The 19,604-nt window shown below is 53.9% G+C and overlaps 2 protein-coding genes across 5 annotated transcripts in view; one reads left to right on the forward strand and one right to left on the reverse strand.

Moving 5' to 3' along the window:
• SPEN (spen family transcriptional repressor) overlaps positions 1–4,849 on the forward strand; it is a 67,752-nt gene extending 62,903 nt beyond the window's left edge. For all 4 annotated transcript variants that reach the window (XM_071767271.1, XM_071767272.1, XM_071767273.1 and 1 more), the window contains 4 exons: positions 697–1,101; positions 2,267–2,461; positions 3,339–3,497; positions 4,238–4,849. In XM_071767271.1, the coding sequence (XP_071623372.1) occupies positions 697–1,101; positions 2,267–2,461; positions 3,339–3,497; positions 4,238–4,369 (891 nt within the window). In that variant the 3' untranslated portion in view covers positions 4,370–4,849. The remainder of the gene's footprint in view (positions 1–696; positions 1,102–2,266; positions 2,462–3,338; positions 3,498–4,237) is intronic.
• A 2,166-nt stretch (positions 4,850–7,015) lies between these two features.
• Positions 7,016–19,529, reverse strand: ZBTB17 (zinc finger and BTB domain containing 17). The gene is made up of 16 exons (XM_071767296.1): positions 19,412–19,529; positions 18,000–18,107; positions 15,059–15,265; positions 13,778–13,939; positions 13,408–13,590; positions 13,164–13,295; positions 11,979–12,217; positions 11,741–11,883; positions 10,772–11,072; positions 10,386–10,473; positions 9,735–9,851; positions 9,521–9,641; positions 9,252–9,382; positions 8,257–8,472; positions 7,513–7,602; positions 7,016–7,420 (listed from the first exon to the last, which is right to left on the reverse strand). Exons 1-16 carry the CDS (start codon positions 19,416–19,418, stop codon positions 7,158–7,160), a joined length of 2,508 nt encoding a protein of 835 aa, XP_071623397.1. The 5' UTR covers positions 19,419–19,529; the 3' UTR covers positions 7,016–7,157.
• Between the last annotated feature and the right edge of the window lie 75 nt (positions 19,530–19,604).

Raw genomic sequence — 19,604 nt, forward strand, 5'->3', positions numbered from 1 at the left:
TGCCCCATCCCTGGCAGTGTTGAAGGTTGGATGGGGCTTGGAGCACCATGGGCTGGTGGGAGGTGTCCCTGACCACGGAAAAGGGACTACCTAAAGGTCTTTAAGGTCCCTCACAACTTAAACCATTCCATGATTCTGTGATTCTTCCTGAAATGTGGAGCTCTTCTTGCTAATTACAGCCCCAGTGCAGCTCTGTGTGGCAGCAGGAGCTGGATTTAACTCTCTGTGGTCGGTCTCCAAGCCTTGCTGAAATTCATAGCTGGTTTTGTTTGGGAAGTGGGTTTGGAATGCTATTTGGCTTTAGAGGAAGCTAAAAAAACTGGTTTTTGAGCTCTAGGTCTCAAGCCTACACAGAGGTTTCTCACTGTGGAGGTGTCAGGGGGGACAGCTGTCAGCATTGGGGTGGTGTGTGGGTCAGCCATCCTCAGAGGGACCATGTGGCCAAGGCTTGGCATGGGGCAGGAGTCAGGGGATGTGGTTTCAGCTCTCAGGTGTGAGAGTCTGCTGGGGTGGCCCTGGAAGTGGGGGGACTGGTCCAGGAACCCCCACTGTAGGGCTGGTGCTGTGGTGTGGAGACACAGATTTCCTCCACCAGCAACCTGGTGGTATCTGGCAGCCTTAGCATTGAATTAATGAGTTCTGATACATCCACAGCCTAAAATCTTCCCTTTTTTCCCCCTATTACCTGCTTCCCAGGGTCTCTCGGAGGGCGAACACTCTCACCCCAGCCAGCCAGTACGCAGCAAGACTCCTCAGATCCCTCAGGATCCCAAGGGCCCTCCGGCATCAGGACCTGAGCAGAGTCACCACCCCACTGTAAATAGGCATGCAGCACCCCTGGACCCTCACGTCCACCTTCAGAGGGCACAAGCAGACACAGGACAGACCTCCTACCCCTCGCCTGTTGCCATTTCCATAAAGCAGGAGCTTCCCTCACCGCACCAACCTCAGGCGGTTCCCAAACAATCCATGTTCATCCCCACCACGTCGGGGCCCACAGGGCTGCCCCTCAGTCGCCCTGAGCCCCAGTCTGCTCTCAAACAGGAGCCATCTCCTCACCCCGTTTCCCAGAGACCTGTGGACATGGTTCAGCTGCTGACGGTACGTAGAGCTCCAGCCCCTTCTGCTGCCCCAGCAGCCTCCTTGTCCTGGGGAGGGTTTTGTTCACAGGCAGGAAAAAGGGATGGTGTAAGAACAAATCTGCCCAGGAGCTGCTGAGGGCCCTGGGGGTATTGATCCTGGAGCAGAGGAGGCTGAGGGGAGACCTTCTGGCTCTCTGCAACCCCCTGAGAGGAGGTTGGAGCCAGGGGGGGTCGGGCTCTGCTCCCAAGGAACAAGGGATGGGAGAAGAGGAACTTTTGGCACAACTCAAGTGGTGCCAGGGGAGGTTTAGGTTGGAGCTGGGGAAGAATTTCTCCCTGGAAAGGGTTGTCAGGGCCTGGCCCAGGCTGCCCAGGGCAGGGCTGGAGTCCCCATCATCCCTGGAGGGGTTTCAGAGCCCCAGAGATGTGGGCATGAGGGACATGGGGCAGTGGTGGGGCTGGGTTAATGGTTGGACTCAAGTGATCTTTAAGGCCTTTTAGAAACAGAAAAATTCTATGATTCTGTTTAATTTAAAGAAAAAAGGAAAAAAAACTTCCATCCCAAAGCCTAGAGACTGAGGAGGAGGAGTGGTATGGTGAGGAAGAGGCACTCAGAGTTAACCTGTTTACCATGTAACCCTGAGCAGTTCTGCTGTTCCTCAGCTCTCCTGTTAGTAAAGGAGAAAAAACCCTGTTTGGTGCCAGCCCTGTGCTGCATGGGGGCTGGAGGGTTGGGAGGGGCTCTGATGTTGGCATGAAGGCATCTGCCCAGGATCTTTAGCTGAAAGAAAAATGGATGAATTACTGATTTAGCAAGATATAGCTCAGGCCATGCTTCACCATGGGGGTAGTAAGACACTGGAATAGGATGCCTATGGAGGTTGTTGATGCCCCATCCCTGGAAGTGTTTGAGGCCAGGTTGGATGAAGCCTTGGCCAGCCTGGCCTAGTGGAAGGTGTCCCTGCCCATGCAGGGATCTTGATGATACTTAAGGTCCCTTCCAACTCAGACCACTCTATGACACAAGAGGTGATTTTACATCTGTACTGAGTCCTTCCAAGCCAAGAAACTGACACAACTTCCTCTGAAATCACCAGAGGCACATGAGCACCTCAACACAGGTTTACGATCCCCCTCTCCATCATTTGTCTTTAATATTTCTTCTCTTTTTTTTCTCTTTCCAGAAATACCCAATTGTCTGGCAGGGCCTTTTGGCTCTCAAAAATGACACAGCTGCTGTCCAGCTCCACTTTGTCTCTGGTAACAACGTCCTGGCCCACCGCTCGCTGCCGGCGCCCGAGGGAGGTCCCCCCCTGAGGATCGCTCAGCGCATGCGCCTGGAGGCCTCACAGCTGGAGGGGGTGGCCAGGAGAATGATGGTGAGGGGCTGGGGGCTGGGACAGGGGCAGGCTGTGGCCTTGGGAAGTGGGGAATAGATCTGGATTGGCAGGAAGCTGAACAGGAGCCAGCAGTGTGCTCAGGTGGCAAGAAGGCCAAGGGCATCCTGGCCTTCAGGTGCAGTGTGCCCAGGTAGCCAACAGGTCCAGGGAAGGGATTCCAGTGGCATCCTGAATCAGGAACAGTGTGGCCAACAGGTCCAGGGAAGGGATTCTTCCCCTGTTCTCATCCCTGGTGAGGCCACAGCTTGAGTCCTGTGTCCAGTTCTGGGCCCCTCAGCTCAGGAAGGAGATTGAGGTGCTGGAGCAGGTCCAGAGAAGAGCAAGGAGGCTGTGAAGGGATCCAGCACAAGTCCTGTGAGGAAGGGCTGAGGGAGCTGGGGGTGTTCAGGCTGGAGAAGAGGAGGCTCAGAGGAGACCTCATCACTCTCTACAACTCCCTGAAAGGAGGTTGGAGCCAAGGGGGAGTTGGGCTCTTCTCCCAGGAAGCTCTGAGTAAGACAAGAGGCCATGGGCTTAAGGAATGATGAAGTTGGGAAACCTTTCAAGTCACCTCCCTGGGTGGGAACAAATTCCTTCTGAGTCCAACACACCTGAGTGAGGAGGAAAGTGGAATTCAGGCTGTGGAAATCAGCAGGTTTTGGGTGCTTTCCACCAACTGGACTGGTCAAGCACATCTTTAGAAACATGGAGTTTGAGGGGAAGATTTCAAACTGCAGGCAGAGAACGTGTGTCGGGAGAGAGCCCCTTTCCAGCAGACATTGGATGTAATGTCCAACTCAAAGCTTGGATCTTGAAGGTCTCTTCCAACCAAAGACATTCTGTGTGCTTCTGTGTAATAATTACATTTTCTTTCTAGGTGGAGAGTGATTACTGCCTGCTGCTGGCCTTGCCCTGTGGCCGGGACCAGGAGGATGTGGTGAACCAGACGGAGTCGCTGAAGGCCGCCTTCATCAGCTACCTGCAGGCCAAGCAGGCTGCAGGGATCATCAACGTCCCCAACCCCGGCTCTAACCAGGTACCAGTGGGGAAGAAGCCCTGAAACACCATAAAAATCCATCAACAAGCCCCCAGCTCCTTGCTTAAGGTTGTAGTTGAGCTGCCCAGGTTTGGGATTCAGACCACATGCCCTGGTTTGCTGTGCTGGCTGCTGACATCACCCACCCAACACTCCAGGAAAATTGACAACAGCAAAACCCCCAGACGTGTGTTCACCTCCTTCACAGCCCAACAGCTCCAGCTGAGAACCTTCCACCCACATTTTCCAGCTTTTCTCTTGTGCTTGAGGTCGTCCCCCCTTCTGCCTCACACCATATCCTGATTTCTCCAGGTCACCTGGAATTTTCTTACTGCAAAGACAAAACATTGGGGTTTGGTAATGATTTTATTCCATTTATTCTATTCTGGATATGATTTGATTCCATTTATTCCAGATGTCTTGCTGCATTTAATCTGTTCCCTGGGTGTAAACAGCCTGGAATGACTGCTACAGTTACAACTACAATTACATCTGGCAGTAATTGTAATTACAATCATAAATGAAGAAATTATAATGACAGGGAATTTTTCTGCCTTTCCCAATAAAACCAGCCAGCTCTTATGTCCCTGATGTGAAAAAACTCCCCACGTGGGGAACCCTACCCCACTTCTAAACAAGTGAGATGGTTTATGAGCCCTCGAGCACCCGCAACTCCCCATTTTGAGACATTTTCACCCCGGTTTCTCTCTCATCCTTGTTTTTTTTTTCCCCCCTCACAGCCTGCCTACGTTCTGCAGATCTTCCCACCCTGTGAATTTTCAGAAAGCCACCTGTCCCGACTTGCCCCTGACCTCCTGGCCAGCATCTCCAACATCTCCCCTCACCTGATGATTGTCATCGCGTCGGTATGAGCTGTTTACCCGCTTACTGACTTGAGTCGTTTTTTTATTTTTATTTTTTTTTCTGGGGTTGTTTTATTTTTTTTTTCCACGGCCCTGCAGCAAAAAATTAAAAAAAAAAAAAAAAAAAGCCCACAAAAAAAAACCCAACAAAACACACGGAAAATAAAAATAAATACAGAGAGAAAGTGATGAAACAAGAAAATGCTGCCAGACTACCAGCCTCCTGCCCTCAGCGGCCTCGATCAAACTGTTTCTGGGCAGTGGTTGTGCTGCCCTGGATGTTTACATTGCTTTAGCTTATGGACAACTGATGCACTCAGCGGGTGGACTGGTGTGGGGTTCCTGTGCCTCCTTTTGGGGAAAAAAAAAAAAAAAAAAGAGAAAGGAGGGCTTATTTTTTTTAACAAAAAACAGAAAAAAAAAAAAAAGGAAGAAAAAAAAATTTTAAAAATTTTAAAAAAAGAAAAAAAAAAAAAGAAGGAAAGAAAACTGAAAATAAAAAGAACCTGAACTGCCTTTGCACTAAATTAGTGACTCGGACCTTTGCACAGTTGGAGACACGCTGTGACGTTCTGGATGTCTTGACACACATTGATACGCCGTGGACCTGGGGACTTCTGCTGAGATTTGTGGGTCAAGGATCATTTCACACATTATCTTCTTTTTTATTATTATTTTATTGGTTGGTTTTTTTTTTTTTCCTTTTTTTTTTTTTTTTTTTGGGGGGGGGTTTTTTTGCTTTTTCTGGATGTTGAACCTTCCTAACCTCCACCTGCCCCTGCTGCAGCCGTCTTCTCTTCATCTGGGATGTACAGTTTACACTGAAAAAAAGACAAAAAAAAAAAAAAAATGACAAAACAAACAAAAGGGAGAGCTATTTTCCTTCCTGGTGGGATATGCAGAACTCAGTGGGTGTGTGTATATATAAATATATATATAATATATATATAAATATATATAATACTGACTTTAAAAAAAAAAGGAAAAAAAAGAAAAAAAAAGAAGAAAAAAAAAAAAGAAATCCAATCCCCACAACATACATTTTTTTTTAATCTGTGCCAAAAATGTGTTTTCAGAGAAAATCTTATTTTCATACTCAGACTTTGTATTGTCACTCATTTGTAAGTGCGCTTCATTTAAACATCCCCCCCCTCGTCTCAGCAGCTGTGGAAGTGTTATACACTTGTACAAAAGACTTTTGACCTCCCCTCCCCTTTTTTCCCCCTTTCTCCCCAAACCCCTTTCGCCTTCCCTAACACTTATTAATTTATGGAACTTGTTTTTTTTTTTTTTTTTTCTCAGCGCAGTTTTGTTTTGTGTGTCCATTGGATTACAAACTTTATTAAAAAATACAAAACATTCTGGCAGCTCCTCCCTCCACTGGGGGTGGGGGGATGGAGGGGGAAAAGGGGTTGGGGACTTCCCAGGAGCTGTCACCTGTGTCAGATTTGTTTTAAAAAAGAAGAAAAAGGAGATAATTTTAGCATAGTAACCTAAATCCCTGATTATTATCCCCAGTGTGGTGTTTGTAGCAGTTGAAACCCAAAGTTCTGGGTTTTCTTCTTGCTTCTAATTCCCACCTGCTTGCCACAGAAATAAGTCCCCAAACCCACCCTGTTTTCTGCTGCTTTTCCACCCAAAACAGGGCCAGGAGCTGGGGAGGAGCCACCAAATCCCTCAGTTAATCACCACTGGGGTCATAAATGGGTTAAAATCAAGACGATCCGGTTAAAAAGGAGATTTGGGATGAAAAATTCAGGGGGTTTGCACCTGGGCAGTGGGGTTGGGGGGGGGGAAGAGGGGAAACCCCACCCTGAGTGGGGTTGGGGGCAGAGGAGAGCCTGGTTTGGGGTAAAAAAGGACAGACACACGGACAGGGCAGGGACAGATGGCTCCAGGGGCCTGATCCTGCCCACAGGCTGGGGAGAAACCGCTGAGGCTTTGGGGGAAAAATGTCCATTTTGGGGTTTGTGCTGGATGGGGAGCAGGTTGGGAGGGGGTTGGGCTGCACAGGCACTTGTCTGTCTGTCCTGGTGTGTTCACTGCTGTCTGTGTGTCAGGCTGGATCTCCAACCATCCCTGCATCCCTCTGGGGGAGGGAGCATTTGTGTGAAGGGGTGGAAGAGGCAGTGTCCACCCCACGCCTCCCCCCAGCACCCCTGGGCAGGATTGGTGCCTTTACAACCCCCCCAATCTGTCCATTATCCACCCAACCACCCATCCATCTGTCCATCCCCACAACAGCACCCACTCCAGGACAGACAGACAAGTGCCTGTGCAGCCCAGCACCCCCCAGCCCACACAAACCCCCAGATTGGACTTTTTTTACCCCAAAGACCCTGCCAGGAAACCCCTCAGGCTGTGGGCAGAAACAGGGCCTTGGACCCCCCCTCCCCAGTGTCCATCTGTCCTTGCCCTGGCCGTGTGTCCGTGTGTGTCTCTTCTGGCACATCCTCAACCACCTTTTTTTAACCTTTATCATCTCCATTCTCCCTTTTTTTCAACTGTGTTCTGATTTAATGAGTATTTTGGTGGCCCCCGTGGTCCTACTCAGCCCAGGGGCCCTGAGGACATCCCCCCCCCCACAGCAGACCCAGATCCAAAATATCACTGGGAGGACCCCAAACTGTTTGCCCTATTACGACCCCACAGCCATTCTAGAAAATATTGCCATTTATTCCATCTCTCCCCCCAGAATTACACTTTTTACACCATTTCTGAGCAGCATTTAAATAAAAGGCGAAGAAGGGTGAGGGGTGCGTGGGGAGGGGGGGGTTGGAGTAGGGGGAGGTTGGAATCACTCCGGGGGGGTCTGCCCCTCCCCAGGGGTGGGTGGGAGAGGCTCGGGGGGTCCATCCCGGGTTCTGAAGAGCAGCTCCCCAGCAGGGATGACCTGCTCGGCGTGCCAGGTGGTTCCGTACTGCTGGTAGAAGTCTGGGTCAGCCTGGAACATGACGAGGGCCTGGGCCGTGTGGATCCGCACGTGCTGGGCCAGGCTGCTGGCATCCAGGAACTTCTCCCCGCAGGAGTCACAGGCGTAGAGGATTTGGGTGTTGGGATCTGGGAATCAAAACAATTGAAAGAAATGAGGTGGGGCACGGGGGGCAGGAGGTGGGGGGACTCCCCCTCGGTGGCCTCTGTCCCCTCCTCACCTGCCTCCTGCACCTGCTTCACTGCTTTGGTGATCTCGGCTTTCAGCGCCTCCGTCTCGTCCGCTGTCACCGCGGCGGCCACCGGGACCACTGAGGGGACAGGAGGAATGGGAGAGGATGAGGTGGGAGAGAGGGGGGAGAGGATGGGGTGGGGGGAGATGATGATGATGAGGAGGAGGAGGAGGAGGAGGTGGTGGTGGTGGAGATGATGATGGGGTGGGAGATGGGAGGGGAAATGATAATGGGGTGGGAGGAGATAATGATGATGAGGTGGTGGAGATGATGGGGTGGAAGGTGGAGGAGATGATGGTGAAATGGAGATGATGGGGTTGGAGGAGAGCTCAGCAGGAACAGGACTCCAGATTGGGCCTGTCCCACCTGGAGCTGGGTTTGGGGGGGCTCCAGCCAGGCCAGGCCCGTTCCCAGCCTCAGGGAACAGCAAAGGGTGCAGCACCCTGGGAGAAATCTCCCAAGTCCCTCAGGGAGGGTCCTGGGACCCCCCAAGCTGCACCCCATGGAAAAGAAAACCTTTTGGGTGGCTCTGGGACCCCAAACCTTATCCCTAAGGTGCATGGTGACAGCACCCCACAGATGAGCTTCCACACTCCCTTCTGGGATGGCTCCTGGGACCCCTAAAGTCACAGCCCACAGATCAACCCCCCCTTGGGGACAACTCTGAGCCCCCCAGGCTGCACCTCATGGGTAAGTTTCCCTTCTGGGAGAGCTGTGGGACCCCCAGCTCACCCGTCAGCTGGGTGACAGCAGTGGCAGCCAGTGCCTCAGTGGCCAGTGTCACCATGTCATCAGAAGCCACCGTGACAATGTTGACCTCTCCCCCTTCCTCGGGCTCCAGGATTTTGATCCCTGCCTTGCCCTGGTGCACGGTCTTGACGTGGGAGCGCAGGTTGTCCACGCGGTTGAAGCCCCGGCCACACTTGTCACACAGGAAGGGCTTTTCCCCTGGGGAGGAGTTTGAGGGGTGGGTGAAGATTTTGGGAGGGTCAGTTGAAGATTTTAGGGGGATAGGTAAAGATGTTTGGGGTTCAAGAGTTGGGGGTTCAAGATTTTGGGGTGGGTTACTGATTTCAGGAGGTAGGTTAGAGATTTTGGGAACTAAAGATTTTTGGGGTGTAAAGATTTTGAGGTCTTGGTTAAAGAATTTTTGGGTTAAACTACTTGAGGGTAAAGATTTTGGGGCAATAAAGATTTTATGGGGTTAGAGATTTTTTTGGTGTGAAAAGATTTCGGTCAGTTACAGAATTTGGGGGTTAAAGAATTTGTGGCTAAGTTAAAGAATTTGAGGGTTAAAGATTTTTGGGACTGAAGATTTTTGAGGCTAAACATTTTGGGGGGTTTATAGATGGGGTTAAGATTTTGGGAGACTGGTTAAAGATTTCTGGAATTAAAGAACAGGGCAAAGATTTTGGGGATTAAAGAACTGGGAGTTAAAGATCTTGGGGGTAAGAGGTTTTGGCAATGAGCTGAAAGATTTTGGGGATTAGTTAGAGATTTTTGGGGGGGTAGATTTTGGATGGTTAAAAAAGGGGGTTAAAGAATCTGGGGATAAGTTAAAAGAATTTGGGGACTGAAGATTTCTGAGGTTAAACATTTTTTGTGGCAATGGATTTTGGGGGGGGGGGGCTATAGATTTTTTTTGATTTTGGGGGGATTTAAAGATTTGAGAGTTCAGTTCAAGATTTCTGGGCAGAGAGTGAGGTCCTGGAGAGGGTAAAACCCACCAGTGTGGATGATGATGTGCTTGGAGAGGTCTCCAACGTTGACAAAGGCTTTGTTGCAGACGGTGCATTTGTGGGGTCGGATGTTGTCGTGGTGGCGGATGTGGTTGGCCAATTGGCTTGACTGCACGAACCTTGGAAGGGGAACAACCCAAATGGTGACACCTCTGGCACCATCCACCAACCCTCCACGGCCGGGTGCCGTTCCGGCACCCGGCCGTGGAGGGTAGGTGGAGGTGCCCACCCAAAAACTTGCGTGGGTGGCCCCTCACCTCTTGCCGCAGCGCTCGCAGACGTAGGGTTTCTCCCCCGTGTGCTGGCGCACGTGGGCGATGAGGGAGCTGGCTTGGGTGAAGGCCTTCCCACAGATCAAGCACTGGCACGGCTTCTCTCCTGAGGAGGGGGATGAGGGAGAGGAGTCAAAAAGGGTCCCAAATTTCGGGGTGAGGTGGAGGAAATCCCCTGGAGGGGCAGCTGCCCACCCACCCGTGTGGATGCGGACGTGTCGCTGCAGCGCACCGGGGTCGGCGAATTGGCGCTGGCAGTGGACGCAGACGTAGGGCTTCTCCCCGCTGTGGATCCGGAGGTGCCTTTTCAGGTTCCCTGGGATTAGAGGGGGGTGGGTGTGGGGGTGATGGGATACTCCCTTCATCCTGCCCTGGCAGCTCCCACGGGAAAGCCCGTTGGTATTTAGGGAGCGGGGATGACAGCGGAGTGCCCAGGATCGAGGAGCAGGTCAGAAGGTGGCGGTGAGGACGGGGGGTGGAGACTCCATCCAGCTCATCCAGACCTCTCCAGTGGTTTGGGGAGGTTGGAAGAGAAGCCCCCATCCCCATAAGCTCCTTCCAGGAGCATTCTCAGGGTGTGATCACCAGCCTGGCACCACAGAGGGGGAAAGACTTACACACCACAAGCCCAGCACACAGGGAAAGGTTTGAACCTTCCCGTGCTCAGGATAAAATCCTTCTCCCAAATGGCAGAATGATTTGGGACACAATCCAGGAATTCTGTGTCCTTATGCTGGGGACTCCAGAGCACTTCAGAGTAGTTGGGGACATGGAACAGTCCCCATCCCTACCCCTTGAGCCAGCCAAACCTCCATCACTGTGACCTCAGCACCCACCAACCCTGGGCTACCTGAAGTGGTGAACTGTTTGCCACACTCCCGGCACTTGAGGGGCCCATCAGCAATGTGGATCTTCAAGTGAGCCTTCAAGTTTCCCACCTGGGGGCAGGACAGAGAGAGGGATGCAGAGAAATCCCCTCCCATATCACAGAACCAGAGAATCATGGAATAATTTGGGTTGGAAGGGACCTCCAAAGGTCACCCAGTCCAACCCCCTGCAGATCAGGGTGCTCAGAGCCTCCTCAAGCCTCAACCTTGAACATCTCCAGGGATGAGGCCTCAACCCCCTCCCTGGGCAACCTGTGCCATTGTTCCACTGCCACATCCACCCCTTCACCTCCTCCTGGAGGGATCCAACCCCCCTTTGATCCCGTTCTTTCCCTTCCCACTGACTCACCTGGTTGAACTTTTTGTCACAGTGGGGACACTTGTGCTCCTTGTCGGTGTCGTGGGTCTCCAGGTGCCGCATCTTGGAGGTGGGGTCGGAGAAGGAGCGCCCACAGTAGTCACACTGGTAGGGTTTCTCCCCGCTGTGGACCAGCTGGTGCCTTTTGAGGTTGCCAGAGGTGGTGAAGAGCTTGCCACAGTCATCACAGCGGTACTTGGCCTCCCCCGTGTGCCGTTTCTTGTGGAGGTTCAGCAGGCTGATCAGGCGGTAGCTCTTCCCACACTCCTCGCAGCCGTAGGGCTTCAGAGGGCTGTGGGGTGAGGGACCAGCACACCAAGCTCTCACCCACTCCAGACCAGCTCCACCATCCCAGCAACACCCATCAGGATCCCATGGGATGGCTCCAGGCAACGCAGAAGGGAAGGGTGTGGGCAGAGAGGTGGAGCTCAGCCCCGACCACCCCACCACACTGATGGATTTCATTGAATCCCAGAGTGGTTTGGGTTGGGGGGACCTTAAAGCCCATTCAGTCTTTAGATGGTCCCTGTCCCATGGGCACCTCCCACAGCCCAGGGTGCTCCAAGCCCCATCCAACCCGGCCTGAGACACTGCCAGGGATGGGGCAGCCACAGCTTCTCTGGGAAACCTGGACCAGGGGCTCAGCACCCTCACCCCAAACAATTTTTTCATAAAATCCAACCTCAATCTCCTCTATGTCCAACCTAAATGACAAGGATTGGATATTTTCCAGTAAAACCCACAGTTTTTTGCCACCACCACTGCCTTTCCATGGCTGCCACCATCCAAACGAGCTGTTGGGAGTCTCCAACCCCACAATGCCAAACCCTCCAGGATGATCCAAGAGGGAGAGCGGTGTGGCCACCATCCCAGCCTCCTGCTTGAACCCTCGACATTATCACAAGCCTCTCCCCAACCAGCTCACCCTGGTGGCACCTCTGTCCCCCATTGTGGCCCTACCTGTGTGTCTTCTCGTGGGCTTTGCAGGCAGCTGGGTCAGAGAAGGCTTTGTTACACTCCCTGCAGGAGAAGGGCTTCTCCCCGGTGTGGATCCGGATGTGCCGCTTGAAGTTCCCGGTGTGGGTGAACTCCTTCCCGCAGTCCTGGGGACAGGGAGAGGCACGGTGCTGGTGACACCCGGGGACACCCGCTGTCCCCACAAGGGACTGGGGGCCAGGATGGGCCGTGAGGGTCCCACCTCACACTTGTGGGTGACAGAGCCGTAGGCTTTGGACTCGGTGCGGTCGCTGTAGATCCCAGAGCGCAGCAGGTGGGGCTCTCCCGAGTTTTCCTGCCCGGAATCGGCGCTTCCCGACTCGTTGTCCTCGGCGTTCTCCCCGTTCTCAGACCGGGGCTGCTGCTCCTCCTTGGGGATTTTGTCCTCCTCCTCCTCGTCCTTCGCCGTCACATCCGCCTCCTCCTCCTTCCCTACCAACTCTGCAGGCAGATGGAGAACACAGGGAATTCGGGGAGCAGCACCACAGACCAAACCCCACCTTTATTTCCCGACTCTGAACTGGGGTGACCGGGATTAGCTCAGATCACCCCAAAATCCTGGTGCTGAGATCTCTGCCCAGAATCAGTTTGGATTTGCAGGTTATTAGCCCTAAAACCACAGAATGTTCAGGGTTGGGAGGGAGCTCTGGAGATCCCCCAGTCCAACCCCCCTGCCCCAGCAGGATCCCCCAGGGCAGGGCACACAGAACACATCCAGGGGGGGTTGGAAAGGCTCCAGAGAAGGAGACTCCACAACCTCTCTGGGCAGCCTGGGCCAGGGCTCCCTCACCCTCACACTCCAGAAGTTTTGAGGTGGAACTTCCCCTGTTCCAGCTCCAACCCATTATTCCTTGTCCTGGGCACCCCAGAACAGAGATTGTCCCCTTCCTCTTGCCCCCCACCCCTCAGCTATTGATGGACATTCAGCAGATCCCCTCTCAGCCTCCTCTCCTCAAGGCTGAGCAGCCCCAGGGCTCTCAGTCTCTCTCCACAGCAGAGATGCTCAAGTCCCTTCAGCACCCTCCCAGCTCTCCCTGGGACTCTCTCCAGTAGCTCCCTGTCTCTCTGCAACTGGGGAGCCTCAAACTGGACCCAGTATTCCAGGTGTGGTCTCCCCAGGGCAGAGCAGAGGGGGAGCAGAACCTCCCAGACGGGAAGGAGAAAAATCCCAAAGCCTGCACAGACAGAGGAGCATTTCCCAACCTCTGCCCCATGGATGGAAACTGCTCCCATGGGCTCTGCAGCTGGCAGGAGGTGCTGTTTGCACAGGAGAAATTCCCACTGACAGAACTAATTGCATGGAATAACAAAGACAGAACCCTTGCCCAGCCCCACTGATGGGAAGGGGAAGGCAGCAGAGTCCCTGTCACCTCCCTGGCTCACTCACCTCCCGTTTTGGTGCCTGGAGAGATGGTTTCCTTCACCATGGGACTGCTGCTGCTGCTGACCACGCTCTCCACTGGCTGCAGGGGATTGGGAAATTCGACTTTGGGGGCCTCCTGGACAGCAGCATCTGCCCCTGCAACCAACAGTGTCTCAGGAACACGCCAGGAGACATCAGGCTCCATGCAGCACAGCCCAACAGCAGGACAGGGTGTTCTGGTGGAGGGTGACAGTGGGATTTTGGGTACCATGGGCTGGTGGTTCACCTGCTTGGCCACCGGGCTGCTCTGCCGGGGCCTCGGGCTGTGCTGCTGCAGCTGCAGGTGGCTCCTCCTTCACCTCCAGGTCAGGAGGAGCTGCTTTTATTTTGTCAGCATCACCCTGTGCTTCTACAGGTGATTTCTTGTCCTCCACCTTCCCTTTGTCAGCCCCTGTGAAGGATGAGGCAAAGTGATCCATGTACTGCTCCCCCCAGACCCCAGGAGGACTCACGGAGACCTCGGTCGTGGTGCCTCACAAAGGGGATCAAACCCCACCCAGGCTGTGGGTTTGGATGTGGGCACAGTGTGGGGCATTTTGGAGACCCCCTGGAGGAGGAGCAGGGAGGTGGCCACGTACCAATGTCTGCTGGGGGCTGCTGGGAGAGGGATTTGAGAGCGTTGCAAGCGGTGACAATCTCCTGCATCTGCAGGAACCCCGCCACAGCCAGCACGTCCTCCACGTTGTCAGGGCTGAGGCTGAGCTTGGCCGTGTACATGAACTCCAGAACCTGGCCCAGACCTGGCAGGGAAGGCAGCACAGCCAGGAATGAGCTCTCACCCCTCAGCTGGGTGATTTGAAAAAAGCACAACAGCCTGAAGAGCCTCCCTCCAACCCAGGAACCAAGCAGCTCAGGGGGATCTCGTAGGAAGGCTCTGAGAGGGACATGGACAGGCTGGATCCATGGGATGAGGCTCTGAGAGGGACATGGACAGGGATCCATGGGATGAGGCTCTGAGAGGGACATGGACAGGCTGGATCCATGGGATGAGGCTCTGAGAGGGACATGGACAGGCTGGATCCATGGGATGAGGCTCTGCAGAGGGACATGGACAGGCTGGATCCATGGGGTGGGTTCAGTTCTGTGAGGTTCAACGTGGCCAAGTGTTGAGTCCTGCCCATGGGTCACCCCCAACATTCCAGACTTGGGGCAGAGCAGCTGGAAAGTGCCCTGTGGGGAAGGACTTTGGGGGGTTGGCTGACAGGGGTCAAACATGAGCCAGGGTGTGCCCAGGTGCCCAGAAGGCCACCAGCATCCTGGCTTGTGTCAGCACTGGTGTGGCCAGCAGGAGCAGGGCAGGGATGGGCCCTGTGCTGGGCACTGGGGAGGCTGCACCCCAAATCCTGGGGTCAGTTCTGGGCCCCTCAGGAGCACAAGGAGATTGAGGGGCTGGAGAGTGTCCAGAGAAGGGAATGGAGCTGGGGAAGGGGCTGGAGAGCAGGGAGAAGGGGCTGGAGAAGTTGTGAGGAGCATCTGAGGGCCCTGTGGGTGCTGATCCTGGAGCAGAGGAGGCTGAGGGGAGACCTTCTGGCTCTCTGCAACCCCCTGAGAGGAGGTTGGAGCCAGGGGGGTCGGGCTCTGCTCCCAAGGAACAAGGGATGGGACAAGAGGAACTTTTGGCACAACTCAAGTGGTGCCAGGGGAGGTTTAGGTTGGAGCTGGGGAAGAATTTCTCCCTGGAAAGGGTTGTCAGGGCCTGGCCCAGGCTGCCCAGGGCAGGGCTGGAGTCCCCATCATCCCTGGAGGGGTTTCAGAGCCCCAGAGATGTGGGGATGAGGGACGTTGGCCTTGATGATCTTCCAAGATCTTTTCCAACCAGAACAATTCCTGACTCTGTGAGCTGGCAGCTCTCTGCCTACCTGCTGCATTGCTGATGTCAAGGTGCACCACATCCTTCTGGTCCACAAAGAGCATCCTGAAGTACTCACTGCAGGCAGCCAGCACAGCTTTGTGGGCTTTGAAGTCAATGCCATCCACCACGAAGGTGCAGTCACACAGCAAACCCAGCTTCCTCTGCTGGTTCAGCTGCTCCAGGACTTGTTTGCTGTGCTGGGGGAAATCCATGGCTGAGGGGAGGGGAAAAAAAAACATAACACATACCAGGATGTCAGAAAGGGCCACAAAAGAGGACAAGTCACAAAGCCAGGGCTCAACCACCACCTGATGGCTTTGATAGTTTGAAACACGGCCCAAAAAGCCCAAGTTTCAGCTCCTCACTGCAGCCACCCACAACCCCAAAACCTCTCTTGCAAGATGTGCAATGCCAGCCAGAGGCTGCAGAGGGAGTTGATTGAGCAACCAATGAATTTTTTGGCCATTTCAACAGCATTCAGAACAATTTCTCACTCCTCATCCAGCCCAAGCTGAGCAGGAACCCTGCTGCCTCCACAAACACAAGTGCCACTGTCCCCTTGCTGCCACCACCCCTGTGTGGGAAGTGTTCCTCAGAATCTTCATGTTCTTGCTCATTTTAGGGACTCGTGTTACAATCCCAAGGGATTTTTATTCTCTGGGGGGAATTTCTCCCTGCAGGAGGCACGATTTAGACTGAGGAACACTGCAAACTTCTGGAAACACTGCAAAAAACCCTTTTTTCAACGAGGTCCTTGCTGGAAGCACCATGAGACTGACCTGCTGCCACATGTTGGGATTTCACTTGCCTTATCCTCCCAAAAATGACTCCTCTGAGGGCTGAAGGGGTCACTTCATTGATGAGGGAGGGAGGGAGAGAAGGGGACAAAGCAAATGGGGCTTATCCACAGTTATCTGATCAACCTGCCAAGCCAGGGAGCCTCTGAAGCTCCAAGTGCAGGAAGAAGCAAGGTTATGGCCAGGGAAACTCTTGGTTTCACAGTTCAGCTGATACCCAGAGGCAGCAGAACCTCTCTCTGGAAGTTCCCAGCCCACAGCAGTTGCTTTTCTACTTTATCACCTCTCCAAACCAGCACAGGGAGTCCCAGGGCAGGGCAAGGCAGACGTTTGGCTCCGTAAAACCAAAGCTGCTTCCAGGCAGGCACCAACACCTCCCCCTGGATCCCTCCGAGCAGGCAGAGGGAGCCTCCTCCTGTCTGCAGTGGGTGTAGCAACACGGAGGGAAAAAAAACTTCCACCTGAGGATCGATTTGCCTTCCAAAAGCGTTCCCAGTGGGAGGGAGGAGCTCAGATGCCTCTGACTCCATCGGCTCAGGCAGGGAGAGAAGAAAAGTTTCAGTGTTTGTCTCCACAGTTAACTCCCTGCCATGGCTCTCCCAAACACAGAGGGGTTTTTAACCAAGCACCCACAGCCTGTCCCCAAAATACATCCCTCAAGAGCTGAAAAAAGTCACTATTTGTACCAAAATGTGTCCTGATGTATGTGTGACCCTTTGGGTTTGCAAAGGGAAAAAAAAAAAAAAAAGGTGAGGATTTTCCCAGCAGGACAAACACTGCCTCTGTGGCTGGAGAGCTCTGCACAGCAGGAGCTGAGGAACCATGGTGGTTTGGTGCACTAAAAGGTAATTTTTGGTAATTTGTAGGTGGTCTTTTGCACCTTTATGAGGATTGTTATCAGTCCCTGACTGGACTCACCCCAGCATTGCACCTGAGAAGCAAAATCCCAAGGACAAACTCATCTCCTCCTGAAAAAAAATCATCTTTTCTGTGGTTTCCTCCATGCCATTGCTCCCCAGCAGCTGAGATCACCTTGGCATGCTAAAATCCCAAAGATCTGGATCAAAAACCACCACAGCACACCCAAAATGCCTCCCTGGTTCTCTGACACCACTCAGGCAGGGCCAGCTTGTGGCTCTGGTGCCAAGATCCCTGCCTGAGTGGGAGGCACCAAAATGGGGATGGATCCAGGGCTGGAAAATGCCAAATCACAGAACCACAGAACGTCTTTGTTTGGAAGAGACCTCCAAGATCATCCAACCCTGCTCTGAACACTGTAACCTCCCCACTAACAAGCTCCCCGTGTCCCTTTGGACCAGGTCCAGGGTTGTGACCCCACCACTGCCCTGGACAGACTATTCCAATGTCTGACAACCCTTCCAGGGAAAAAATGTTTCCTGATATCCAGCCTAAACCTCCTCTGGTGTTGCCTGCATCCATTTCCTCTGTTCCTGTCACACCAAGGAGAGGAGGCTGTCTCCCTCCTTGCTCCACCTTCCTCTGAGGCAGGTGAAAGAGTGATAAGGTCTCCTCTCAGCCTCCTCAGGTCCACCAGCAGGTCAATAAATCAGCTCTCATTAGCATCAATCCATCAGAGGCCACGTCTCAGAGCTCCTGGCAGGAAAACCTGAGCTCACCCCTGTGCTGGGAGGAGCAGAGGCACCCAGAGGGGCAGAGGGCTCCTCCAGACTATTCCCATCCAATCTCTGCAGCCATCCTGGGAGAAAACAGGCCCAAAAGCTCCACTTTTACACCCAAACCTCGTGTGTTGAGGACCAACATCCCCAGGGGGGACACACCCAGGTCACACCTCAGCAGGGCCACCCCAGCAGAGTGTCCCCTCCTGACCTCTCCCTGACATGGCTGGCAAGACTCTCATTACCAGATTAATCACCCAAAAGCTTCGTTAGGAGAACACCCACGCCTGCCACAGGTGCTCCCTGAGATAAACGCAGCAGCAAGGCTGCTTCCCACGCCAGCCCCGTTAAGCTCTCACTGATTAATGACATTAATTAGTTGCCACCCCAGCATCTGCCTATTAAACCCCCCCCCCCAAAGCTTCATTAAATTGAAAAAAAATAAAATAAAATAGGGGTTTGAACGTTGCCATTTTTACACTGGGAAGAGAAGAAGGTTTTGCTGGCTGCCTACTGTCATCTCCCTTCTCCTGGATCAGCTGGGGGAGCAAAGCTGCACTGATCCTTCCAGCCTCTGGGAAGCAGAGTTTGCCCTCATTTCCAGGAACTGATTCTGCAACATTTTGAGTTAAAAAAAAAAACAAAACCACACCAAAAACCACGAGGTTAAGAGCTGATCAAAATTACTGAACGCAAATGCTGAGGGGCTTAGGGCCAGCCCATATCCAGGTTAAAGTCTGGAGGAATTTAAACTCAGCTCCTCTTGAGAGGATCCTTGGCTTTATAGGGACTGGTTTTATGTTAAAAACATCTTAAAAAATGATCCCTGGAGGTACAGAGAAGTGAGTGAATTAGAGAAGGGCTCTGGTGCTCATGGTCAGCAGTGAGAGCAGGAGGTGACCTGGCACTCAGCTGTGAGGGAGGAAAATAATCCTGAGAAGGAAAAAAATGTGGTGAAAGGAAGTAAAAGGGGAGAGAAATGAGCAGAGACACTCTGGACCCTCCCCCACTGAGCAGACCCCCCCAGTTATTGAGTTTTCAGGGCCATGGATGGGTTCCTGAGGTGGGCAAGGAGGCAGCAGAGCCACCAGGACAGCACCAGGCCTCGAGCTCTGCTGTGGCAACTGATGGTTTTCTTGCAAAAAAACCTTCTCTTGGAGATGTATCCTGAGTGCCAAAATTTCAGCAGAAGCTTCTGATGCAGCAGTGGGTTTGAGGGAACACAGCCCGTCCATGAAGGAGCAGAAGTGATCCCTGCAGAGGGCACACACAGCCAGCCTGGGCTGTCAACACGCCAGAAAATGACACCGAAAGATGAGAAAAGTAGTTTGGTTTTTTTTCCCTCGAGTTGCTACACGGTGCTTCGAAGCCCTCTCCGCTCTTCTGCTGGTGGTGTCCTTGACACCCAGGCAGCAGCTGCTGGGACACTGGAGGTCTCGTTGTGTCCCCCCCGTGTCCTGCAGCATCCCGAGGGGCTGTGGCTGCCCCAGGGCAGCTCCCTATCCCCCCATGGCTTCATCCCACAGCTCCCGGGTGGGGGGACACGTCTCCCACGGCGGACACGGACACTCTGGGGACCCCCGCAAGGACCGGCAGCCCCCACTTCCCCTCATGACAGCAGCGCAGGGCCCCCTACACCCTGAAGGGGGGATCACAGAGGAGGGGAAGAGGAAAGCGGGGGAAAGCGTTGCAACAGCCCTTCACAGGGTGCTTACGGGATGGGGAGACACCACCCCCCCCAGAGCCTCCCCTCTAAAAAACCGGGGGGTCGCACACCCCAAAACCGTCTCTGTCTCGGGGAGCACCCGCCAAGCAGCCAGCTGGGCCGCAGCTCCTTTCCCCTCACAGCCCCTCCGCACCTCCCGACCCTACCTCAGGGTCTCCACCCCCTTCCCAGCTCCTCCCCGGACCCCCCCCCGCCGCTACCTGCCATGCCGGGCCCGCCGGGGGAGCCGGGGCGCTCACCGTGACACGGAACAGACAAAGGGCGCCGCCATCTTGGCGCCGGGCGGAAGCGACGTCGCCCTCCCCCGCACCCCCGCGCAGGCGCGGATCGGGGAGGGCGGGGCGGGTCACGTGGTACGGCCGTCTGCTCCTGGCCCGGCCCTGAGGGGAACCG

This window comes from Heliangelus exortis, chromosome 23, assembly GCF_036169615.1.
Source record: "Heliangelus exortis chromosome 23, bHelExo1.hap1, whole genome shotgun sequence".
NCBI classification, from domain to species: Eukaryota; Metazoa; Chordata; class Aves; order Apodiformes; family Trochilidae; genus Heliangelus; species Heliangelus exortis.